General features: G+C 42.1%; 1 protein-coding gene across 1 annotated transcript in view; it reads left to right on the forward strand.

The window, feature by feature from the left end:
- The first annotated feature begins 634 nt into the window (after positions 1–634).
- Positions 635–25,708, forward strand: part of OTUD7A (OTU deubiquitinase 7A) — a 311,705-nt gene continuing 286,631 nt past the window's right edge. Inside the window, exons 1-2 of the mRNA XM_029575217.1 lie at positions 635–777; positions 12,788–12,942. Of these exons, the coding sequence (XP_029431077.1) occupies positions 12,858–12,942 (85 nt within the window). The 5' untranslated portion in view covers positions 635–777; positions 12,788–12,857. The remainder of the gene's footprint in view (positions 778–12,787; positions 12,943–25,708) is intronic.

The raw sequence follows: 25,708 nt of genomic DNA on the forward strand, positions 1-25,708 counted from the left end.
CTCACATCGTCCTGACTCCTGCTCTGGTAACTGCCACATCTCTGCCAAACAGATGCAGGTGGAAGTGGCTAACACCATCCATCAGACACTGGGGTGAATTTTCAGAGTTAAGTGCATAAAAAGTGACAAATACACATGAAAGTAGCAACTATTCATGTACACGCTATTTTATAAATATCAAACATACACTATGTGCATATTTTTGCTTTTCCCACCATCAAAGTCAGAGTAACAGGCCTGTAATTCCCAACCTCTTCTCTATCGCCGCTCTTATAAAGAGGGATAACATCCTCCCTTTTCCAATCTCTCAGAACCCCTCCAATCTCAAAACATCCATTGAACCCACCAGAACCTCTGAGTTCCTTAAAGTCCTAGGATGTCCCCCAACTGGCCCCATGGCTTTGTCAGCTTTTTTTTTTTTTTTCTGTTTTCTCACAAACTGTCTTGCGGTCCTTTTCTCTGTTTCTAGTATTTGAGCTTAGCTATTTAAGTATACTTATTGAGCTTTCTCTGTATTCATCCTTTTCTCCATCAGAACTGCAATCTATTAATGAGAGCAATTATTCATATCTTCCATCACATAAAAGATGAGATGTGTTGACGTATACTGCCATGTTTTGTTTTTCAGAAATCTCAGGGGAAACAATTTCACCGTTTTTATTTTCTGCTGTGGCAAAAAATGGCCTAAAATCCACAATGGAAAGCAGACTGTTGTCAGGAAGAACAACATCCATCAGGCACATACCTCAATGAACCCTTACTTAAAGGCTCTTGAAAGTAAGTACAACGATTACACTGTTTTATACATGGCTTTCTTAAACTGTAAAGCTATTTATGGCTTAAAAGTGAATAGCTTTAATAAGGGATCTAATTTTAGCCAAACACATTTGAACAGCTGCTATTTATTCTTAAATGTATTGCAGCCCAAGCAATAACATTTGAGGCAAAAGTCGACGGCAGTTTCATGGTAACAAATAGTAACCGGTGAATCATGCTAGAAATGTTCTCTGAGATGATATTTATTATAGAAATGTGTTCTTAACAATTGTAAATCAGCATGTCACTCGTGAATAAAGAACAAAACTAACTGATAATTTGCAATGTAAATGAAGATGTAGGATTCTGTTGCTCTAGTGATTAATTTTGTGACATAGCTGGCATAAGTGCTAGTTTGCCTTTTAGTAAAGGTTAGTAGATGGCCGTTGGTCATCACTGGACAGGTGTGCCAGGTGTATATTTAAAATTGCAATCTGGAATATTTATCTTTTGATTCCCCTAAGAATTAGATACATTGTAATTCAATGGATCTTAATTTGGAAAAGGAGGACTGGCTCAGAGGTCCATGGTCAAACAATAGCCAAATGATAACCCAGCGTCTAATGTTTTCTGTGTTAAGTAGTCAGTTACTCTAATACTACCACTGCCATTTCTTCTTCTCATGTGTTCCATTCATATGGGGTCCATGATTCTGGCCGATCTCTGCCATGCTATTTGTTCAAGGGCCGCTCTCTTGCTTGAGCCGTGGGCATGGATGTAGTGGTGAATGGTGTTCATCCCTCTCATTTTTTGTTCTTCCTCTGAGCTTTTTCCCCTCATCTGTATTTCCGATATCTTCCTGGTTGTGGAGCGCTAGGAGAGCGATCCCACTCCCGGGTGATGTGTGTCCTTGGGCCACGGCTCGACCCCAGAGGGCTCTGAAGAGGTGCCGCGGGAGGCGTGGCATGCCCGAGCATGGGCTGGACGGGAGCAGGGCTGGAGGGACATGGAAGACAGGCCCTCCTCCGGACCTGCACGCTTCGGAAGACCCAACAACGCAATGTTGGTCTTGTGAACAGTCCTCCGACCGTTCCCAGCCCTTTCGGACCTGCCGCAGGGTACGGCACGAAGCGGCAGGCCAGATGGAGGCCAGGGCAGCGAAGACTGGAACATGAATTCAGACAGACTCAGGAACGACATGGACTCAGGCATAGATGTGGAGGATCCTTAGACGTGGACTCAGGCAAAGACGTGGACTCAGGAACGAGGTGCAGGATGCATAGACGTGGACTCAGGCACAGACGAGGACTCAGGACGAGGTACAGGATGCACAGAGGTGGAGTCAGGAACGAGGGCTGAAGGAAGACATGGGCACTGTCCCTCAGGGCGCCCTACTCAGACCACCCGCGGGACTGAGTCGCGGACCACCCTGTGAGCGGGAGAGCACAGGGAAGAGCAGGTTGCTGCACTCCTGGCAGCTTCAAGGCAAGGATACGCTGCACTCCTGGCAGCTTCAAGACAAGGATACGCTGCACTCCTGGCAGCTCAAGGCAAGGATACGCTGCACTCCTGGCAGCTCAAGGCAGGTTAAAGCATCAGGATCAGGAACAAGGATTAAGACAGACCTCAGTGCTGGAACAAGGACATCTGGAACAGCAGGAACACGGATACTGGAACAGGAGACACACCTCAGGGCTGGAACATGGACATCTGAAACAGCAGGAACATCAGGACTGGAACACAAGTATGGATCAAAAGACAGACCTTGGGACTGGAACGGCAAGCAGACATCAGGACTGGACGAGGAGCTCCGACAGGTAACAAGAAACACAGGACCTTGCAGAAGTGCTGGAACACGGACGACTTCCTGGAGCGAAGGATCTCAGGAGTGACCAACTCCTTGCGAAGGCAAAGACAGACTGAAAGCTGAGCCCTTTAGTAGGGCTGAGGTGGACAACGCCCAGGGAGGGGTCAGCAGGGGGCCACACCTGGCTGGCCCTTGAAGAGGAGCAGAGAGACGCGCGCTTGCGCCCTAGGGAGCTGGAGAGAAGAGCTGGAAGCTGGTGGCGTCCTCAGCCACGTGGAAGGCCAGGGAAGCAGTGGAGCAGCCCTGGGCTGGAGCTGGGTGAAGGCAGGTCAGTGGAGCAGCTCCCAGCTGCAAGGACAGAAGCAGGAAGAAGCAGAGAGAGGTAAGGCTGGCTGCAGGCACCGGCAGAGAGAACAGAGAGCTGTAAGGACTGAAGCAGGAGAAGGGCTGACTGCAGGAACGGCTCCATGCCGTGAAGACAGCCCCAGGAGGAGAGGTAAGACTGCAGGCAGAGTAGAGAGCTGTAGCAGGCTGCAGGCACTGGCAGGGACGGCTTCCCAGCCAGGCAAGGACCCGGGCTGTAGCAGGCACAGCAGAGACGGCCCTGACTGAAGGGCCCGGGATCGCAGCAGCACGTCGGGGGAAGGCAGGAACAGAGAAGCCGGCCGCATGGGAACAGCTGCGGGGACAGCCCCAGCTGATTCAGGGAGAAAGCATCAGCAGCCCGACTGGCTGTCTGTGAGAAGGTAAGAGCCTGCCCACGCATCTTGCAGGCAGGAGCATAACATTCCTATCAATGTAACTTTCATCTTTTTTCCACTATCCAAACTACACTAGTCTTCTTTCTCTCATCTTATCTGTAATCTCCATTACCTTTACTAGGTATCGTATTGGAGATAGTTTTTATTACTGTGGTGATAATGTTCATAAACAGACTGAGCAACTAAGATATGTGTCTATTTTTAGCCTATTATTTTTGGAGTAATTTTCATCTCCAACGTAGCCAGTTAGACTATGGCTGAAATTATCCTAGATTAATTTAGCTGGCTAGCCACTGAGCAGCTTACTGAAAATTTACCCTACAGGGTATATTTAATTATTTTTATTTCAAAACTATACAGTACAAGCAATTGCTTGAAATAAGAAAAAAGGCATGTAGTTAACACAATAGCATCATCAAAAATAAAGAGAATTCATACATAGACAAAACAGTCCACAAAATAAAGCTTCAGTGTGGTTAAGCTGACCTCAAGAGAATACCAAATTAAAGCCATCTCATGTAGATACTAAAGTGACATGTAGATACTAAAGTGACATTACATTCGAATGTAATGATATATTTAGCAGGATAACATAGAGAGAATTCACCCCCCAAATAACAGTAACATATGAAAGAAAAGACATTCTCATTATTTGTCTGCAAACATCAGGAAAAATCCTGATCTTCTGACTGGAAAAAAAGAGCTTCTTTGTTACTACAGTACAAATGCATTTTTAAATTTTTATCAGATTCAGATATATAAGAAATAAAGTAGCTCATTCAGAAATGCCATCATCAGTTTGTTCACAAAAACCTGCCAAAACTTCCAGCAGAAATTTGCACTGGGTCTACAACAGAATCGTCATTTGTTTCCTGCCATCAGAAACATAATAAAACTTAGAGAAAGCTAGGAGGGAACCCTCATTTTTACCCAAAATTTCTTTCAAGTATTTTTTAATAATCTCAAGTCAATGCTGAACAGGGATAGTTTAACAAATGAAGATTAAGATAATGTCACTTATTCTCAAAAATTTCCAATTTCCTGTGTATAGAAGTATTGGGGTAGATTGTAAAAAATAGCGCGATCGCGTACTTTTGTTCGCGCACCAGGTGCGATTTTGGGCAGCCTGCGCGCGCCGAGCCGCGCAGCCTGCCTCCGTTCCCTCCGAGGCTGCTCTGAAATCTACCTTTATCCATGGATTTACGCCTACCGGAGGCAGACGTAAATCCACGCGCGCCAGCGGGCTGCTGGCGCGCCAAGACCTGACCCGGGGGCTGTTCCGGAGGGCGCGGCCACGCCCCCGGAACGCCCCTGGGCCAGCGTCACGCCCCCGGGGCCGCCCCCGAAACACCGCGGCACGCCCCCGAAACGCTGTGTCGTTTCAGGAACGCCCCGACACGCCCCTTTTCCAAAGCCCCGGGACATACGTGCGTCCCGGGGCTTTATGTGCGCCGGCGGCCTATGCAAAATAGGTGCGCCGGCGCACGTAAATCCAGAAGGATTTACACGCGCAGGCCTTTTAAAATCCACCCCATTGTCTTTAACAACAGCAGCTTGAAACTTTTGAGAAGATAAATCATGAAATTTCAACATCTTGATCCTAGTTTCTTGTTCCAGAAGTGTAACCTAATTAGTACATAACTGACCCTGTATACCCTCCAATCTAAAGGAAAAAGATTCAAATTTATCATTAACATTCAAGTTCACGATTGCCTGCCATAGATCCTCCAGACTGATATTGGCAGGCCTTTGTAATACTGAAGTCTTTGGAGCATCCAGCAGGTTCGAACGTTTCCCCCAACTGCCGGGGTAGTACCACTCATCTCAACCCCAGCAGAATCCAATGGGGATACAAGATGAGTCCTGGGATCTAGTGCCAGAGAAGGTGTCCGACAATCAGGACTTAGAGATGTTTCATCCTCTGGCTGGTGCAATGCTGTCCCTCTAGCTGCACCATCACCAAGTGAATCTCCTGACATAATAGGCTCCAGAGCCACTGCTAACATTTGAGGAATGGTATGCTGGGTTGATGGAGAAGGAGCTGAGAAAAGATGACCCCACCTCTTCCTTTTACCCATTAAGAAGGAAGACAATGTCAGCAGGATCGTGAAGCAAATTCAAGCAGACAAAAAAATCTCCTGGAGAAAGAAAAAATAGTACTAAAGAGCACACTGGCAGCGGCATGCTGCGGGATGCCAGCTTTTGAAGGGAGACTGGACGCAGGAAGGAAGATGATCTCAGCAGCATGTCATGGGCTCCAATGGCGAAGAGTGTTCTGGGGAGCAAAACCAGGAGGCAAATGGTAAGCTTCAGCAATTACTACAGGCCCTCATGGAAGGGCAGCATCAGCTTCAGAAATGGGTTCATGAACAGCATGGCTAAGCAATGCAAGCCTCAACAACATGGACAACCCAAGTGCCTCCAATGTTGTTTAAGATGATGGCTGGTGAAGACCCAGATATATTCTTAAAAAAAACTTTGAAAGAACTACCTGCTGGACCATGTACCTGACAAATGTATTTACCAGCAAAAGCAAATTGGCCTTTTAAGCTGCCAATCCTGATGGGAGAATCAACTGTCCCGGTGTTACATGACAGAAAGAGCAGGTTACATGACAGAAACCGATTGGCAACAGTATTTATTTATTTATTTATTTATTTATTTAAAGCTTTTATACTGACTTTCGTGATACAAATCAAATCGGTTTACAGGGAACAAAGATCTTAACAATAACATTAACAATCAATAAAAACATTAACTAGTAGGAGAAGAAAAGTTACAATAAAACAAGGGAGTGCAACTGGGAACTGGAAAAGCAGGGGGGGGGGATTAGATAACTAAATACAATTAAATAGGTGGTAGAATCTCAGGAGGTCTACATTTAGTCTGTGTCATGGCTATGCAATAATAGTGAGAGTGTAGGCTCAAGAGAAAGCTTGACCGAACAACCATGTCTTGAGTTTTTTTTTTAAAGTCAGAAGACAGGATTCCTGTCGTAGGTCCGGGGGGATAGAATTCCAGATAGAGGGACCAGCTGTTGAAAATGCCCGTTCTCTGATAGTTGATTGGTGCACGGCTTTATTTAGTGGGGTGTGTAGGGATCCCTTATAAGCTTCCCTAATAGGTCTGGCTGTGATGTGTAGTTTGAATGGGAATTGCAGGTCAAGAGGGACCTGATGGTGAATGCTTTTGTGAGTGATTTGTGAAGGATTCTAAAATTCACTGGGAGCCAGTGCAGGTCCTTTAGTATGGGTGTGATGTGATCTCTCCTTTTAGTGTTCGTCAGGATTCTCGCCGCCGCATTTTGGAGCATCTGGAGGGGTTTTAAGGTAGATGCTGGGAGACCTAGGAGAATTGAATTACAGTTGTATACAACCTGGCAAAACGTCACACAGCCTTTTTCATTGGTTAAAAGATGCCAAATGGGCTACAGTCAGAAGCAAAAACAGGCCTTGAGATGGCCAACCAAATCCTTCTAGAGCAGGGGTGGGCAATTCCGGTCCTCGAGGGCTGCAAACCAGTCAGGTTTTCAGGATATCTTAATGAATATGCATGAGAGAGACCTGCATACACACTGCCTCAGTTGTATGCGTGGTGCCGGCCCGGGGGCGTGGTCGAGGCCTCCGGACCAGCCCCGGGTCGGGTGATGGCGCGCCAGCAGCCCGCTGGCGCGCGCAGATTTACGCCTGCTTTTGGCAGGCGCAATCTGCCAACAAAGGTAGGGGGGGTTTAGATAGGGCCGGGGGGGGGGGGGTCGGTTAGGGAGGGGAAGGTGATGGGAGGTGGAAGGAAAGTTCCCTCTGAGGCCTCTCCGATTTCGGAGCGGCCTCAGAGGGAATAGGCAGCGCGTGCCGGGCTCAGCGTGAGCAAGTTGCACAAATGTGCACCCCCTTGCGCGTGCCGACCCCGGATTTTATAAGATACGCGCGGCTACGCGCGTATCTTATAAAATCCAGCGTACTTTTGTTCGCGCCTGGTGCGCGAACAAAAGTACGAGCTCGCGTAAATTTATAAAATCTACCCAAAGCTTTCATTTCCTATGCTCATTAACATGTACCAGAATGCTACGGTTTCCATCTTCTCGCCATAGCATTAGCAGCTGCCTTAACACACAAGTTAAGGATTAAGTGAACAGCATGATATTTATTTACATGCTAAACCAGTTTAGCATACCTAACCTTTGGTGAACTCTAGTGAATTGGTCCCTAAGACTTGCTTTTGAGTAGCTCAGAGTACCTTGTGCCCAGTAGGCCTAGATTTCTACTCAGGCCAAGCAGGCATGTGCGGAATGGCAAAGTTTTGATAGTCACACAAAATGTTGCAGAGGATCCATGCTGCATCACCCCATCGAGTGTCTTCAGGACCATTCCCATCGAATGACATGACAGGCCAGTTATCTTTCAAAGATGCAGCTATGCTGGAAAATTGGTTCTGCTGCTGGCTGATAGTGATGGCATGACACACTGGTGCTATCCACCTGCCTCACCCACTCCTTCTAACAGCCCTGCCTGCCCTATTGGATGTCTTATTGAAGGAAGCGGGCCCAGCAGTCCTCATACGGTTTGGGATTTTCTTGATGGTATCAGCTCTGTTGCTACTTTGCAACTTTCACAATGTTAGAAGCTGTGTCAGAAGGGCTAGGCCTTTGAGATGCTACTGTAGGCTCCTGGGTCAGGAGGTGGCAGTGGCATCAACAGTGCCTAGGGTAGCAAAAACCTAAATCTGTCACTGGTGCCATGGACCATTGACTCTATATCCTTTCTCCACAATCTGGAATAGATGGGCCCTCCATAGTTCCCTACTTGTATTAGATGTTGGCAAGGAAATCACTAGCTATGCTTTCTTAACCATCTGAGCTTTTGGCTTCTCCTTTTCAGACACTGAGCAAACTGGTTAAAATGGGAAAGAAAATTATTTTTGCATGCCCTATCTCACCTAAAAAAAAAAAAAAACAAAAAAAAGCAGATTGTGTTGAAAGAGTGAATAGTGTTTTAAAAAGCATAGTTGTGGTCCTGTGGTGTTTCAGATGATATTTTTAATGCAGCCCAGTTTTAAGAGGTTTTAGCTGCCTTCTGCTTTGAATTGAGTACTCCTTTAGCAAAAAACTCAACATTTTTCACATCACATGTCTTCAGCAGATGTCAGCTCCTCTGTGTAACCATTTCTGTTTCGCTGGTTCTCACTTTGTCTCACAGTTACTGTCCTTCTAGATGTTTAATGACATTAAAACCATGGACTTTTTTTTTTTTTTGCTGTGCTCAGCTGCCCTTTGTGAAGCAATATTTTTAATCAAACGGTGTTTCCAGTTGACATTCTGCAGCAGTAAAGGTCAAAAAAACAAGTTGTATATGATAGTGTTTTATTGGGCTAACTTTAGACATTTTGCATGTTGTCAATATATTATCGCTAGAGTAGACCAAACAGTCTGTCAAAATGACGCACATGTTCCAGACTGACATCCGGAAGTGCTTACGTTTGTGTCTCAGATTCTCTCTCTCATCTTGTTCTTGCCACAAGTCAGCGAAGTGTACAGCAGAGTTCACAGATTCCTAGAAATCTGACTGGCCTCACTGTGAACTGGACTGAGGCGACCCTCTCATTTCATCTAAGGGGATTTCAACCAGTGGCTTAGAGGAAAGACTCTGTGCCACTGTGACTATTCCCCTGAGCCATGTGAAACCAGGTTTATATTTAGCTTGATGAAACAGTACAGATTATTAAATTAAGAGTTTTGCTATTAAACAATGTCAGTTATGATTCATATCTGACATCTGTTCTTGCTGTTTATCAATCCTAGCAAACACTTGGGGTTCAGTTTTCCCTAATTCCTTTTTTGACCTCTAGTGCATGCTTAGAGTGAACTAGTTAGGTTTTGCCAAGTGGCAGCCCTTGTTAAAGAAGGAATTCATCATATATTCAACGCTAAGAAAAAGATATTTCTCACAGATTGAAAAGCAGATGTTCACACAGACGCAGAGCAGGAGGAGCCACCATAGATGCTTGTAACAGGTCGCTCCCTGGGACTTGTGCAACCTGCTAACACTTCTCTGGAGCAGCTTTATTCCATGTGTCCTATCCACAGACATTAGATCATCTCTAGAATGGTTCGCAAGTCAGGTTTATGTCACTTTCTAGGATCATTTCCCAATAGTATCTTAAGGTATTTCTGCTTCTGGGTCCACGGAAATCATTTCACTCTGAGTTCTATCTCTCTCTCTCTCTCTTTTTGTCTGACTACAGGTAGGGCTTAAGAGTCATGCTGATTGTCTCTACCCAGTCAGCCCCCACCTGTTTGCCTGGCTGCTGCCTTTAGCCTTAACTGCTTCTTTGCACAAGGTTTGCAGACTACATGTCACAGCAGCTTTGTGTTTCCTGTTCCATCTGGCTTTAGTGTATGCAAAGCCCCTGCTCTTTTAATACGCTTCATTCCGATTGCAAACATGTCTACGGACACCTATTCATAGTTACCTTTTTAGTCATCTCTGGCAACCTTCAGGCTGAAATGGGTTTTCTCCTACTTCAGGCCAACATAAATGTCTGGATGAAGCACTGCCACAGCTGTACAGCTCCCATTTTGATAATTTAAAAAAAAAATTACATTTATTGAAAAAGGGGAAAATTAGCTGTAACATTCTGCTTTTACGCATTTGATAACACCTGCAAAAATTTTTTTTTACAAGTGATGCCTATTTTTAAATACTGTGTAAACTTTTTATTGCAAACAGCACTACTAAAGGACCATTGTTGCTTTTCCTACTCTGAAGCATGGCTCTTGCCTTCCTTAAAACTTGTTTGGCATACACAAACTCTTGCATTATCATAATCACAACATTTCTTATCCTAATATAAGCTTCTTTTTCCTTCCTATCACAAATTTACTCTTCTCTCATACTCTTTCAGTAACTTTTGTGCTTCACACATTTTTTTTATGTTTACAAAGCCTTTTTCACACATGCTCCTCTCATCTTCTCAAACATACAGCATGCAGTCGTGGCACTATGGATCCCTTGGATTTATGGAGATTCAACATATATACATTGTGCTCTTTTAGTAATACAACATTAGCAAACATGAATCACATTGACTTCTTAAAGCGCTACATAGCATCTACTGGAAAACCATCATGCTGCTATCATACCAGGTAATGTACATATATCACTCAACAGACTTCCTTCATACCTCACACCCATTCCAGCTTGCATGTAAATACTCATCTAATTATAACACAGCAAAATAGGTCATTCAAGATCTGTCTCTATACATGTGAGTGTTGGGATGAGAAAGGCTTGGAGTGTAGAATGAAGCCTCAGAGGTGGAAGATATTGTTTCTGACGGGAATGGCCCTTTTTGATGTGAAGTACAGCTGCTGAATGAGTTAGAAGAAGGGTAAGTGTGCAATATAGAGTAGCAGGCTGAGTACCAGGGAAGGCAAGGTTCAAATCCCACTGCTGGGGGATTTGACCCTTGCTCCTCGTGACCTTGGGCAAGTTACTTCCCCCTCCATTGCCTCGGGTACAAACCTTAGGGGTGAATTTTCCAAACTTTACATCTGTAAAAATTAGCATATATGACCGAAAATAACCTCTACTTGCATATTCCATATTTTATAAAAGTAAAAAAATATGCATGTATTTTCACTTTCATGGCCACATATATATGCATAAAAAGGGGTGGTGTAGGGGTGTTTCGGGCAAGACCAATATTTATGTGTACAAGTTGTTATTTTAAAAGACGTGTATATTTTGCCAGCTTACTTGCAGGTATTGATCTCACAGATGTTAAACGTAAAAGAGGCACTTGCAAAATAGATGTTAGACTTAATATATTTCGATTAACTTTTTGAGGGATGATTACAGAATTGCATGTTATGAAACAAAAAGACATACACACACACACATGTACACAAACATTTTATAAAGAAAGGCTATCTTCAAAGCTAATATGATAAGGATGTATTTTATCCTTAAAACATGTGCTAATTTTTTTAAATGTATTATTTATTTATTTAAGTGTTTTTATATACCGGGATACGTTGGGAACATCATCTCGGTTCACAGATAACTAAATCTGCAACAGGCTTTACAGAGAACAAATTAAACAGTGAAAGTAAATAATGTAAACCGTGAAAGAGGTTTGAACAATTAACACAACATGCTATATAGTTAACAGGTTATAAAGGGAACGATACTTTGAAGTAAGCATGATTATATGGAATAAGTAAGCATGATTATATGGATTAATATATTAATAATAATTCAGCATTTAAATAGGGGCCTGTGCACTAAATGTTAGCATGAATTGTGTAGGGGCCTGTGCACTAAATGTTAGCATGAATTGTGTAGGGGCCTGTGCACTAAAGGTTAGCATGAATTGTGTAGTTTATAAAGAGCTTTTCAAATTGATTTTGGTTATTTCAGCTGCTTGAATTGAATTGATTACTTGGTTATTTAAAAGTTTCCATTATGTGTATGAAAACAAGTATACATTTGCATTTCATCAGCCTTGGCCCAGGTTCCATTAGCCTCGAGTGCTGCTTCCTAGGCCATGAGTCACTGTCACATACTGGTGCGATTGTTGCTTTTCTCAGCAACTGCAAGGTACAGACAGCCTACACAGAGCAAGCTGCTGAACACACATTGCATCACTTCTCCTATGAACAAGCAAGCCTTTCTTCAAAGGAAATCTGATTTCCTATCATTTCACACTGTTTTTTGTTCAACAAAAAAAATCCCACAATTTACATTTCTGTTTTTTCTCCGCAGCATTGCCCAGTACCGTAGACTTGAGTTTCTTTATAACAGGCATCCATTGGATTTTTTGGTAAACTCTTCTTCCAAAAATGGATTTCCTTTTCCTTTTCTCTAACAACGTGGGGTTATTTTGCTTCACAAAGATGGAAGATTTTGCTTCCTATTGGCTTGACACGACGTCTTATACATTTTCTTGGTTTAAGGAAAGCAAGAGGAAACTAAATTGTAAACACGCATCTGTGTTAGGACTGCTACCTTCCATCTGCTGGGGTTTTTTTTTTTTCATATTTCAGGAAGCAGAAAGGATGCATCTTATAAATGATAGTAAGTTAGAGCAGAATGAATCGAGAAGGCCAGTTAGAACTGCTTCGGTCTGACAGGAATGTGAACTGCGAATACGTTGATAGAGACTGCACTTTCTCAAATGTGCATTATCTTTTTTAAAAAGAATCGCTTACTGATCAGATTGGATGGCTGCACTAATATCACAGAGGAGGCAGTTATATTAAGTTATTGTAAGATTTTTCAGTGAAACAGATTTTTTAAATGTTTATTAGCTGTATTGTTTATTAGCATTAAAAAAGACACAGTATACAAGTGACACAAACTATCTTCTCAGCATATTCTTATTTTGTATGACGGAACATGTGTTTTTTTTCCCCCCAGATTTCTAAAATTTTCTGAATCTGCGTTATTTTTTTTCATTTGTGTAGATGAAACTATATTAACTCATCAACGAAGCCTGCTTCTGCTGCACGCCAGGCAGCAACTCTACATGATCACATGACTCTTGATATGGACGCAGTCCTGTCAGACTTTGTTCGGTCCACAGGGGCAGAACCTGGTCTGGCAAGAGATCTTCTGGAAGGTAAGTTCATGGCAATGTGCATTTGTTCAACTCAGTGACGTAGCCACGGGTGGGCCTGGGTGGGCAGCTGCCCACCCAATTTAGACCCAGGCCCACCCAACTGGCACCGGAACTGCAAGGCTGTTGCGGGATCCCATCCCCGTGACAGTGAAGAGGAGGACCCAGGCCTGGCGTGCAATCACGGCATACATGGAGAAGTGGTCCTGCAGCCATGTGGCCGACCAATCTTCCTGTTTGGGGGGGGGGAGCGGAAGCGCCGCATACAGCTTCCACTTCCTCCCCCCAAAGCAGGAAGATCAGCTGGCCTCTCCTGCTGCCACCAGCCTCCTACTATCTTCGGGCCGTACGGCCGACCGATCTTCCTGTTTGGGGGGAGGAGAGCGGAAGCGCTGTGCACAGCTTCCACTTCCTCCCCCCAAAGCAGGAAGATCAGCTGGCCTCTCCTGCTGCCACCGGCCTCCTGCTATCTTCGGGCCGTACGGCCGACCGATCTTCCTGTTTGGGGGGGGGGAAGAGAGCGGAAGCACCGCTCACAGCTTCTGCTCCCCCCCCCCCCAGCAGGAAGATCGGTCAGCCGAACGGCCCGAAGATAGCAGGAGGCCGGTGGCAGCAGGAGAGGCCAACTGATCTTCCTGCTCTGGGGGGGAGGAAGCAGAAACTGTGCACAGGCTTGAATGTGTATGTGTGGATGAGAATGGGAGCCTTGGTGTGTGTGTGTGAGTAAAAATCGGAGCCTGGGTGTGTTTGGGAGTGAGAATGGAGTCTTGAATGTGTGTGGGTGAGAATGGAAGCTTGAATGTGTGGGGGTGTGAATGGAAGCTTGAATGTGTGGGTGAGAGTGGAAGCTTCAATTTGTGGGTGAGAGTGGAAGCTTGAATAGGTGGGTGAGAGTGGAAGCTTGAATGTGTGGGTGAGAATGTGTGCTTGAATGTGTGTGTGTGTGTGTGTGTGTGTGTAGGTGAGAATGGGACCTTCAATGTGTATATGTGTGGGTGAGAATGGGAGTCTGGGTTTGTGTGTATGGGTGAGAATGGGTGGTTGGATGTGTGTCTGTGTGTGCATAAGAATATAAGCCTGGGGAGGGGTGAGAAAGTGAGACCTTGTATTTTTGTCTACAGAGAATGTGAGCTTGGGGCTGGGGGAGGGCATATGAGAGTGAGAGCTTGAGTGTGTGAGGGAGTCTATGAGAGAAAGTGTGTGTGTGTGTGTGTGTGGAAGGGAAGAAGACAGTAGTAGAAGAAAGACACTGAAAAGGAATTAGGAAATGAGCGACAAGGGAAAAAATGGGAAAAAGAGACCAGGACCAACTGATTAAAAAAATACAAAGAACAGACAACAAAGGTAAAAAAAAATATATATATATTTTGAGATGTTAGCAATATAAATATGTCATTTTTAGGAATGTACATTTCTTATATTTTTGAATTTTGCTCTTTCTTAAGTATTCCACCGTTCAGACATTTTAGTTTCTCAGGCTTTGTATTTTGGCTTTATCTGCATGTTTCTGTTTCTAATTTATAGTCTCTTATTTCTCTATTAGGTAAGGGTCGATCTCAGTTTTGCCTGTGTGTGACAGAAATGCAGTATTTCTAGCATATAGTTTCTCTGTAGTAGTAGTCCAGCTTGTTCTGTTATTCCAGTAGGTGATGTATTAATGTTCTAGGGCCTGGTGTAGTATTTGCATTGCTGCTTTTTCATAAGGTTGCTGTTTGAATCCTGAGAGTCAGTGCTGTGATTGTATGGCAAAGTTCTAGATGCAAGAGTTTGTGTTACTTCACAAAATAGCAGTGGAGGGTTATTTTTTGCTGAGATGACACCAGAATTTGAATTTTTTTTTCATGTTAGCTGTAATGTGAATTGCCCTAGCTCTGCGCTGCACCTGTTCTGATGATTAATTATATTTTATTGTATTTATGAAGATTTCTGGGTTTCTGCAAAGACTGTTCATGAAAGAATACATTAATTTTTGTTTTATTACATGATTGGATCTGATTGTTTTCTATACGTGAAATAATTGAAGTAAATTATTTTAAAGTTTCATACATGACACATAATGGCTGTTGCAAATTACTTAAGCCATTCTAGGGTGCAGAATATGGCATTATTTATCAATAAGAAAACAACTAGTAGGTCTCAGACCTGCATGCCTACAACCCACCCATGTTAACCTTGTGCCCACCCAAAAAATCAATTCTGGCTACGCCACTGGTTCACTTGTCCCATCCCCTTGGATTGGTTTTGGATACCTGCATTAAAGCAGTGATGCCTTCTTGAAGTTCAGAATTCTAGAAGCCCTATCAGTCCTGAAGAAAACTTAGCTGGCTGTGATACCCTTTTTTGGACCTACATAAGTATGAAAGAATGGCTCTGATCATGGGCTTCTAATGCCAAATAGGTCTTTCCTGCACTCCTATGACATTGGAGCTATACTGGATAATCAACCCGTGCAGAGGCTCTATGACCAGTGAAAGTCTATACTACAGCATGGAAGATACCACAATTTCATCACATGACTTAACAGTTCTTCCTTCTATGAAAAACGCTGAGGTGGAATATGTATATAGTGATAGAATTGGTTGTGTGTATCTGAATGTATATTTTTATTGATCCGAAATGTCTGATTATGACACGGCCATTTTGATTATAATCCAGTCTCTCAGAAGACATTACATTGTAATGAAAGGAAAATACTGACCGCCAAGCGAGGTAAAAGGGCCCAAACGTTAGACACTGAGGAATGTTTTGAAAATGGGCCCCTATATTGTATAAATTGGCAGAGACCTGCAAAGCATTTGTAGTCAAATTAATATATTTATGGCAATGAATGATTTCTAGTTCTTTCATCAAATACAGTAATAGAAATCAAAAACTTTTCACTCTAGAGAAATCTGCATTAAGCTGTTGAGGAGGGCAATTTCGCATTATGGGTCCATGGGCCTGCAAGTTTTCTTTTTGAAAATGCAGGTCAGCAGGAGAATGCAAGTATTTTGTACCTGCTTTGAAATTCCCATGTGTATTTATTTTAAAATTATTATTCCACTCCTTCAGTTCACAGCAGATTACATTCCTTGTACCAGCCTAAACCTTTTACCTTTTTTAGTACTGATAAAAGTACGTGCAGGGAGGATAACTTTAAAAAATGTGCACGCATACCCCTATATGTGTGTAGAGGGCGTGCATGCTCAAGCACATGTATTTTATATTTGTGTGCAAATGCACATGCACCATGTAAAATAGTGTAAAGTCTATCGTCAACATACTTGAGTATCTTAAAAGATACACGGCATGTATTTTTAACATAGCTGGATTAAGTTTTGACTTATCTGGCTAGTAATAGCAAAGTCGCCACTTAGATAAACCTCTAAAAATGCTACTTATGCTGGCTTGAGCAGCTCTGTTTAGGATGTATCTGGCTAAGTAAGATAGCCAGAATAAGTAAAAAAAATGCTAGTTAGCCAGATAACAAGTGTTTGAAGACTTGCCTGGTTGCTATCAGATAAGTAACGCTTTTTTAAGACTTATCCAGCTAAGGAGTGGCAAAGCCACCACATAGCCAGAGAAATAAAAACTTATCTGGATAAATGGAGCACATCTCCTATGCACATGTATTTGTGTTGCTAATTTACACGTGGAGATTTTACATGCGTATTTGTCTTAGTTCTTGTCTGCTTTTACATACGCAAGTCAGCAAATTACAAAACATGCATGTGTGTGAAGAAAATTACAGTTTTAGCAATTCAGCCACCAGTTGACCCAGTCCATCTCTAGATCATCAATACCCTCCTGGTTCTTCAGTCTGAACCCCCCCCCCCCCCCCCCAGTTTACTCACACGCCTCACCCAGTATTTGGTGTAAATGCACACACAATAACAGACTTAGGCACGTCGCTTTGGTAGGTTCTAAAATAGAAATTTATAAGTGTAAATGTTGGCCCTGTCAGAAATGCCCTGGACTATCCCTTTTTTACATGCGCTATTTTGCTCATGCAAGCTCATAAAATGAATGGTATTCCTGCATGGGTCACATGCATGAGAATGTGGTCCTTTTTTGAGTGAATATCTATTTTAAAATGCACCATAAAGTTTTTCAAAGTGTTTTTATGCCAGTATAAACACACATTTACCTGCCTGACAACGTTTGAATATTGCTGCCGGGTATAAAATCAAGCTTAGGAATCTAAAGTAAATTTTATCAAAAGTCTAGCCTTGTAACTTGCTTCTAACCATAGAATCTGAGTTAATGAGGGAGAAGGGATCGGGTATAAGGATAAGAAGGGTTCCTTCTCTCACTCCCCTCCTGCTCCCCCTTCCCATTCAGATTTGCCTCTCTCTCTTCCTCACCCCTACAATGCAGTACCCTTCACTCTCGCCTACTCTTACTCCCCTTCACCCCACCCAGTGCCGCTCTCTTTTCACTCCCCATCCCCCCCACCTCCCCATACAGCACAGATGCCACCTCTGTTCCACTTCCCTCTTCCCTCGTATGGAGATGGCATCTCTCACGTTTCTCCTCCCCAGTGAAGATCCCACTCTCTTTGCTCATTCCCCTCACCAGCACAGATGCCCATCCCTTTATATTTAGTTCCATTTTCTAAAAACTGGTGAATGCATATTTTCAGAACAGACAACAACGGGCATATAATCAATAAAAACTTGCCATTATAATCAATAAAAAATTAGCGAATCTTGTGGACTGTTTCCGCAGATAGTAACGCCATCTGTCATTCGAAAAATACCTATTGCCTCACTTTCATGATAAGTATGTGAAGCAGATCGATAAAGAATAGTGGTGTTTTGATGAATGAAAAAGCAGAATCTCGGTGGCTCTGTGGTCAAACAGTAAAAACAAAAAGTTTCTTGCTTAACCTCTGGAAGATGGTATTAATGCCCTTGTGTACCTGCTGAGGTTAGCATTTTGGTTTCTTGGTATTGAACAAAATGTACTCGGTCTGCAGTTCATGTTGGTTTGGAAAGCTGAGCAGCGGTGTTCATAAGGAGGAGAAACAGTAGTTGGTCAAGTTCAGCAGCAATTGGACTTATAGTGATCAGCTGTGCCACGTCTGTAGGTATTGGAACATTCAATAATCAATATCATAGCTCGTTATTAAGTAGGGTCATTACAAAGAGGGGCTAAAAAAACAATTAAATAAATAGGATTTCATTTGTACTTGGAAGGAAAACACGTAAGAATGCACTGACCTAGTGCCGACCAACATTATGGTGACAATATCAAGACCATTTTGGCCATGGTAACAGACAAGTAATACCTGATGCACATTTATTATAGGTGCAATTTCCAAACTGCTCATATACTGCAGCGATGTAGGCAAGTTTTAACTTGCATATCTTATTCAGTTTTAAAATAGAAATGTACACAATATGCCACACTATAGGCATCTCATGCATTGTACCCAGTGTATATTTGCATAGGGAAAGAAGGACAAAATAGCATGCATAGGTTTGAAAATTGAATGTATGTACACTGTTTTCCTCCCCTAACCTAAACGCCCGCAAATATGCGTGCTGTAGAAACTGTGCGCATGTCCAGTTGCATTTGAGGAGTAGCAATTTTCAGTCTGGCTGTTTTACCCGGATTAATGCCTTTGAAGATTGCCCTATGTAAAAATAGAAGTTGAAAAACTGTGTAGAAGATGCCCTTGTGAGTTGTTAGTTTAACAAAAGGGCTAGATTTTTTTCCCTAACACGTGTGTTGTATCTTCCTAAGCTACTGCAAGCTTTTATTTTTAGTTAGATGGAGAGGTGTTGTGTCCAGGTATTTTGTTACTTTTTCCCCAGTGATTCCTTTAGAGCAGGCCATGTATTCAAGAGTGTGTTTAAACGAGATTGAAGTATGGGCAAAATTTTTGCTGCTTGCCCTTTAGGTTGCACTGATACCTGTCACTTCAAGAGCATGTTATATATACTTCCTCTGCCCTGTTCCAGATGTTGCTGATGTCAGCATGTCTGGAAAGGAACAATGAACCTCATGAATATTGTAATGAAGCTGTAACATCTTACATGCTGAAGAAGCAGGGTAGCCTAAACCCTGAATATAAGGGATTTTTCAGCTTTTCCAATATGTACATGGCCTCTCAATGGCCCTTTACAAATGTGTAGACTACATATAAATGTGTTTGCCTGAAGCAGCAAATACATTTTGGCTGTTAACTTTTCTGAATGTGGGTGAATTGAGCCCTTTATTGCTTTGCACTTCTGTATAGATCTCTCTGCTCTAACATCGCATGCAAGATAATCTTCTCTAAAAAATAATTTTTAATGCAGAACAGTATAGTTAATAGAAAACAAAGTTTATCTCTGATTTCCATTCTGGTTTTTCCCTTTTTAATTGTTTCCTGTCCTACACTATTTTCTTCTCTTAAATCTAAATTAACCTGTGTTTAAAAAAAAAAAAGTCAGCCATATGACGAATCAGTATTTATAGAATGAGGCAAATTACAAAGGGTTGACAATTTGAATAAACAAATTAACCAAAATACAGTTGTATTGGTTACAGCAAGTCCCTTATCTCTGATATCACTAAAACCAAATTTAAGAACTAAGGGCTCGTAGAGGGTCAGTATAGCTGAAAATGCCGACTGGCTAAACACTGCATACGATTACATGTCCCTCAAAGAAATCTCAGGTCGGCCAATAAAGCACTGCTAACCATACCCTCAGTCAAAACAGCTAAGTTGACACATGTTAGAGAGAGAGCACTATCTTTGGCAGGACCATTATTATGGAACACATTACCATTTGACCTAAGACTAACAAAAGAATTAAAACTCTTCAAGAAAAGCCTAAAAACTTGGCTCTTCAAAAAAGCATTTCACAATGAGGTTGCTGAATAACAACAAATACATACAGCTGATAGTCACCTATATAAAAAAGCAGAATCAATTATTTTATTATTTTACTCATAATTAAATATTAAATTAAAAACAGCATACACATATATGATTATCCCAACAATCATATAAATAGTAACTCCAACCCACTTCTCATTTAGAGTATATTATTGAACTATGTAACCGTAAAATATTGGCACCCCATGGATAATTTAGAAACCAAACCAAACCTTTTTCGTGCCTAATTGTAAACCGTTGTAGTGGTGCATTACTAAACGACGGTATAGAAAAGTTTTAAATAAATAAATAAATAAATTGTCGGGCCGATTCAGTAAAGTCCATGGGAGAGCGGGCGAATGCCCGCTCTCCCGGTGCACGCACAGGCCACTCGCCTGTGCCCGCGATTCAGTATTTAAATGAGGCCCAGCAGTAGAAACGGGCAAAAGGAGGCGCTAGGGACACTAGCGTGTCCCTAGCGCCTCCTTTTGGCCCGGAGCGGCGGCTGTCAGCGGGTTTGACAGCCGATGCTCAATTTTGCCGGCATCGGTTCTTGAGCCCGCTGACAGCCACGGACTCGGAAACCGGACGCCAGCAAAATTGAGCGTCCAGTTTTCGACCCGACAGCCGCGGGCCGATTTCAATTTTTTTTTTTTTACTTTTTTTTACCCTTCGGGACCTCCGACTTAATATCGCCATGTGCACATGGCTGCACATTTTGTTTTCTGAATCGCACGGGAATATCTAATAGGGCCATCAACATGAATTTGCATGTTGAGGGCACTATTAGGTTCGGCAGGTTGGACGCGCGTTTTCGGCCCCTTACTGAATAAGGGGGTAAGGGAAAATGCGTGGCCAATGGCCCGTGTGTGTCTGAACTATGTGATCATTTTTATAATAGTAATGATTTTCTGCTATATGGTTCTGTTTACAGATACCACATCCTCTTCTGTTCATCTTTGTTTCCAAATTTGCTGCTTTTTGTTGTTGATCAGGTGAGGCCAGAGAGGCAAGATTCAGGCATATTTTATTGGTCAATAGCCAGAAGGGTAATATTGCATAGCTTTTGCTATTATATTTGCTGAATTCAAATCCAAGTTAGAAAAATAAATGTATCCTTGATTTTACCCTCCATTGTGCCAGTGGAGTCATGTAAAATTAGTTATTCACTTATCAAGGAGCCGAGATATTGACAACCAAATAAAGCTGCTGATAGTGCCTGGATGGGAAAGGTGTTGAAATACACTGAATATGTTGTGCTCTTATTGAACCCTCTATGCTTATCATGTAGTTATTGCTGTTGTATCAGTATGGTGGTGTTTCTATTTGTGCAGTCAAGGAAACCTACCAAGACGGCAGAAATTGTGTGATTTCTTGGGTCAAACGTAACAGTTATTCTGTAAGCTGTCTGAGATGTTTAAAGACAGATCCGATAACATCTCTAAACACTAAACCTGAAACTTAAGGCTTTATTATTGCAATAGGCCAGATATAATAGGCGTGTTTAATCATTAAGTGAAGCTTAGAATTCTTGTGTTCACAAATCTTAGCAATCTAGGCTAGGTCAACTTATCTCATTACACTTTGTCAGCAGATGGATAATGAAATGTGCTAAGAATATATTTTTCCCTTCAGGAATAATTATCCCTGTACACCGATAAGTAATTCTAGAAGAAGGATAATAGTTTGTTTTTGAAGAAACATGTAATTCATGCATGTCATCTTCTAATCAAAGCATTATAAAATAGTGAGCGATTCCTTGCTCCTGAGAATCTCATGGCCCAATTTAAATATTTTGACACATTAACAATATAACTTTTGTATTGTGTGGTAGTAAATCATACAAACAAAAAAAAAGGAAACCACATCCAATGGAGGTGTTTAAACTGGATTATCTTCGTGAGACACTTACGAGTAGTGATATCTTAAGCCCGAAAATATATGATGGTCTCATGAAAATAATCCGGTTTAAATGACTCTGTTGGATGTGATTTCCAATTTGAATATTAACATTTAAACCTTTGTAAAAAAATGGAAGAAAACTTTAACATCTGGAAAGCTATGTACACTAATGTTCATAGTATGGGAAATATGAGATCAGGTAATGGTCAGATCATGGCACTGATGTATTAACGGCTAGAAACACTTGAGTCCTCTACATCCCATAAATAAAAGACTGGGGCTCAAGTCACGCAGGCCTTGAGTTTCAGAGAATTAGTAATTTGTATAAAGCCCTTATCCATCATACTGAGGATAAACTGAGTCTCTCTACCTGAAAAGTCGGGCTTGCTATGTATGTTGAAATCTCCCATCAGAAGATTAGATGACACAAGCATAGAATCAGCTATTAAGGCCAGGAAGTTATTATCAATCAGTTTTTTTTAGCCTGTGAACAGGATCGATATAATAAAATACCAAGTTGAAGGGAGCCCATCATAATCAAGAATAGAAATTCTACTCCTATCACTGTGACGTGGTCAATGTGTTTAACCACAAAGTATTCCCTGTAAATTAAAACTATTCCGCCCCCCCTCCCCAGTTTTGCCTACTCGTAGACCTTTCTCAGGGAAGTGAACATAAAAAGCAATCCTTTCTTGCCCCTTTATACTGGGTACTTGCCTAACAAGCATACTGCCTAAACCATTAATTATATTAATAATCTTCTGCAGAAATACCTTTACCACTCAAGAAACACTGTCAAGTTTGGAAGAGACTCCCCTGCGAAAAAATCTTTAAATCCCTGATTACTTCCATCCATGACAAAAGAAAAAAGAAAGGGAACAATAAAGTGTTAGAAAAACAAAAATATTTTTTGTTCTTTAATTATTTAATTTTTGTGCAAACATAACATTTATTACCCTAAAACCAAAAAATTAACATAATAAAATAAAAATCACAGCATAATGAGTGTTACAAAATCTTATAATTTAGAAATTTTATTTAGCTGAGAAATGTCAGAGAATCTTTTAGGTCAAATGTCCGAGTAGATTAAAATAATGTCCCAAAGATTGACATTTCAAAGATGCATACTAAGAACTGCACCTGTAAATCCCATTGTGGAAGCTCTTAGGGTGTTTCCCAAAAGATTGTCTATTTTGATTCACAGTTTTGCAGACTGTTGTTTGGGGTTTATAATCGTTGCCAGGGTAGAAAATAAACCAAGAAATCGCCAGCCCTGACAAAGACCTCCCTGCGATTTCTTTCAAAGAAGGTTGAAGGAAGGAAGGCAATGAACTAAAAACAAACAGCTGAAAGTTAAAACAATTTCACTGGCAATTTATGATGCTGCTTTGCCGTTTTTTTCTGAATTATATAGTCAGCAACACTATTTACCCTGTAATTTGTGGAATACAAGTTTTACCAATTAAACTTCAGCTCGTTCCCCCTGATGAAGCCGATCCCTGCGAAAGAGGCCTTTGTCAGGGCTTGCGATATACACACACATCATTAGAGGCTTATTGATCCTGTCCTTCAATCACTGAAATCTCATAAGACCCTTCCCTTCCAATTATCCCTTTCCTTGATGAGCACATTTTTATAAAAACTAGCTACTCTACTCATAATATCCTCATAAAACACATGGCCAAAATAAAAACAGAAGCTGCACCAAGTGAGGCACCCTAAAAGGTGCACAAAAGAGCACAACCTTTGGGCAGGTCCTCCAGGCAGGGGGTGCTGAAGGCAGCCTTCTATGAAGGAGGGTGGTGTCAGCCAGGGAGTCAGTTGACCTATGGAGGAGGCGGGACCTCAGAACCATGTCACTGCTCATCTTCCTCCCCCCAACCCCCCCCCCCCCTGATGCTGGCAGGAAGCTCAAAGGAGCAAATCTGTCCAGTTCCAGAGAAGTTAAACTGCTTTGCACTTTCAAAGTGCAGTGTAATTTATTTATAAAATATGTGTATACTCACAAACCATGCCTCAAACCTGCCCATTTGGTACATTCTTGCTGTTATATGTGATCATGCGAATACGTGCATAACTGTGGGGGAATTTAAAACATCATGTATGCATGTGGATGCTGCTTCCATGTATATATGCTAATTTTATGCATGCAACCCCCTTGGAATGCTTTGAAAATTAGCTCCAACATGCATTAACACAGTTTGGCGCTTAAATATAGGCAAATTAATTCCATGTTTAAATTTAGAATCTTAGGTTTTAGGGACCTAATAAGGTGAATTTTTGAGCTGAAAATCTAGGCCTATAATTTCAGCTGAAAATATCTAAATTAAAGTGCCTATAATTTAGACACCTAATTTAAGAACTGAGTATATTTTTTTTGTAACATTAACCCTTCATGTTGTTTTTATTCAGCTCTATGAGCAGTGACACCTGAGCGTATTTACTCCAGCTCAGGGCAGGTATATGTCTGGCAGGGTCCCTTACTGCAGCCTTGCAGCACCCATTGTAGTCAATAGGAGTGATTCTATCACTTTTATTTAGTTTTCTCTAATGACAAAATTAGGAAATCTAGCAGAAACAAGCCATGTAGTTTTACTCTATCAATATACCATGGGAGGGTCAGGTAACAAATATAAAAATAAAAGTCCAAGGGTTGCATTTTCATGTAGCAAAAATGATTTTTTAACAGCCAATACCACTTTCTTCAATTTATCTATTTATGTATTTATTTAGACATTTTATATACCATCAATCCAAATAATGATCACAGTGCTTTACAAAAGTAACATTCATACTATAAATCAACAGAACAGGGATTAATATAAATCTGTTGAGATGTTCCTAATACATATTAACTAAGGGGTAGATTTTTTTAAAAAGCGCGTTCGTGTACTTTTGTTTGCGCACCAGGCGCAAACAAAAGTACGCTGGATTTTATAAGATACACACGTAGCCGCGCGTATCTTCTAAAATCCTGGATCGGCGCACGCAAGGCTGCCGATTTTGGGCAGCCGGCGTGCGCCGAGCCGCGCAGCCTGTCTCCGTTCCCTCCGAGGCCGCTCCGAAATCGGAGCGGCCTCGGAGGGAACTTTCTTTCGCCCTTCCCCTACCTAACCCACCCCCCCCCAGCCCTATCTAAACCCCCCCCCCACCTTTATCCACGGATTTATGCCTCCCGGAGGGAGACGTATATCCACGCGCACCAGCGGGCTGCTGGCACGCTGAGACTCGACCCGGGGGCGGTTCCGGAGGGCGCGGCCACGCCCCTGAAACGCCCCGGCCGAAACCACGCCCACGGTCCTGCCCCTAAAACACCGCGCCCTGCCCCGAAACGCCGCGTCATCTGGTCCCGCCCCCGACACACCCCCTTCGAAAAACCCCGGGGCCTACGCACGTCCCGGGGCTCTGCGCGCGCCGGTGGCCTATGGAAAATAGGCGCGCCGGCGAGCAGGGCTTTTAAAATCCGCCCCTAAAGGTCTAAGACATCAGGCTAGTAGTACAAGAATTATAATTTAACAATTTTCACGTAATAGTCAGTACGTTGTCTTAAGATACTTACATTCTCTTGTTAATTTATTACTCAGTCTTCAATTATCTTTTGCCCTTCTTGTTGTAGTTCTCTGCATTCTGATGTTTTTAAGTTAGGTTATTTGCATTTTTTCAGTTCACGTTTAAATCTCTTTCTTTCTGGTATCAAATGTAACATCTGAGGTCGAGAATTCCAAAGCTATGAAAAATACACAATCTCTTACTTGTGTCAGATGTGTACTCCGTATTGTAGGCACAGTCAATAGTCCTTTTGTTTTGAAATCATAATGTTCGCTGAGGTGTGTATAGTTGTAGTATCACACCTATCAGGTCGGTATTACTGGAGTGGATGATTTTCAATATTAACATTAATAATTTATAATAGATTCAGGATTGTACTGGCAACCAGTGCAGTGATATCAGCGAGGGAGTGATGTGATCAAATTTCCTTGTTCCTAATACAAGTCTTGCTGAGGCATTTTGTAATAACTG

The sequence above is a fragment of the Rhinatrema bivittatum genome, chromosome 13 (genome assembly GCF_901001135.1).
Source record: "Rhinatrema bivittatum chromosome 13, aRhiBiv1.1, whole genome shotgun sequence".
In the NCBI taxonomy this organism is placed as follows: domain Eukaryota; kingdom Metazoa; phylum Chordata; class Amphibia; order Gymnophiona; family Rhinatrematidae; genus Rhinatrema; species Rhinatrema bivittatum.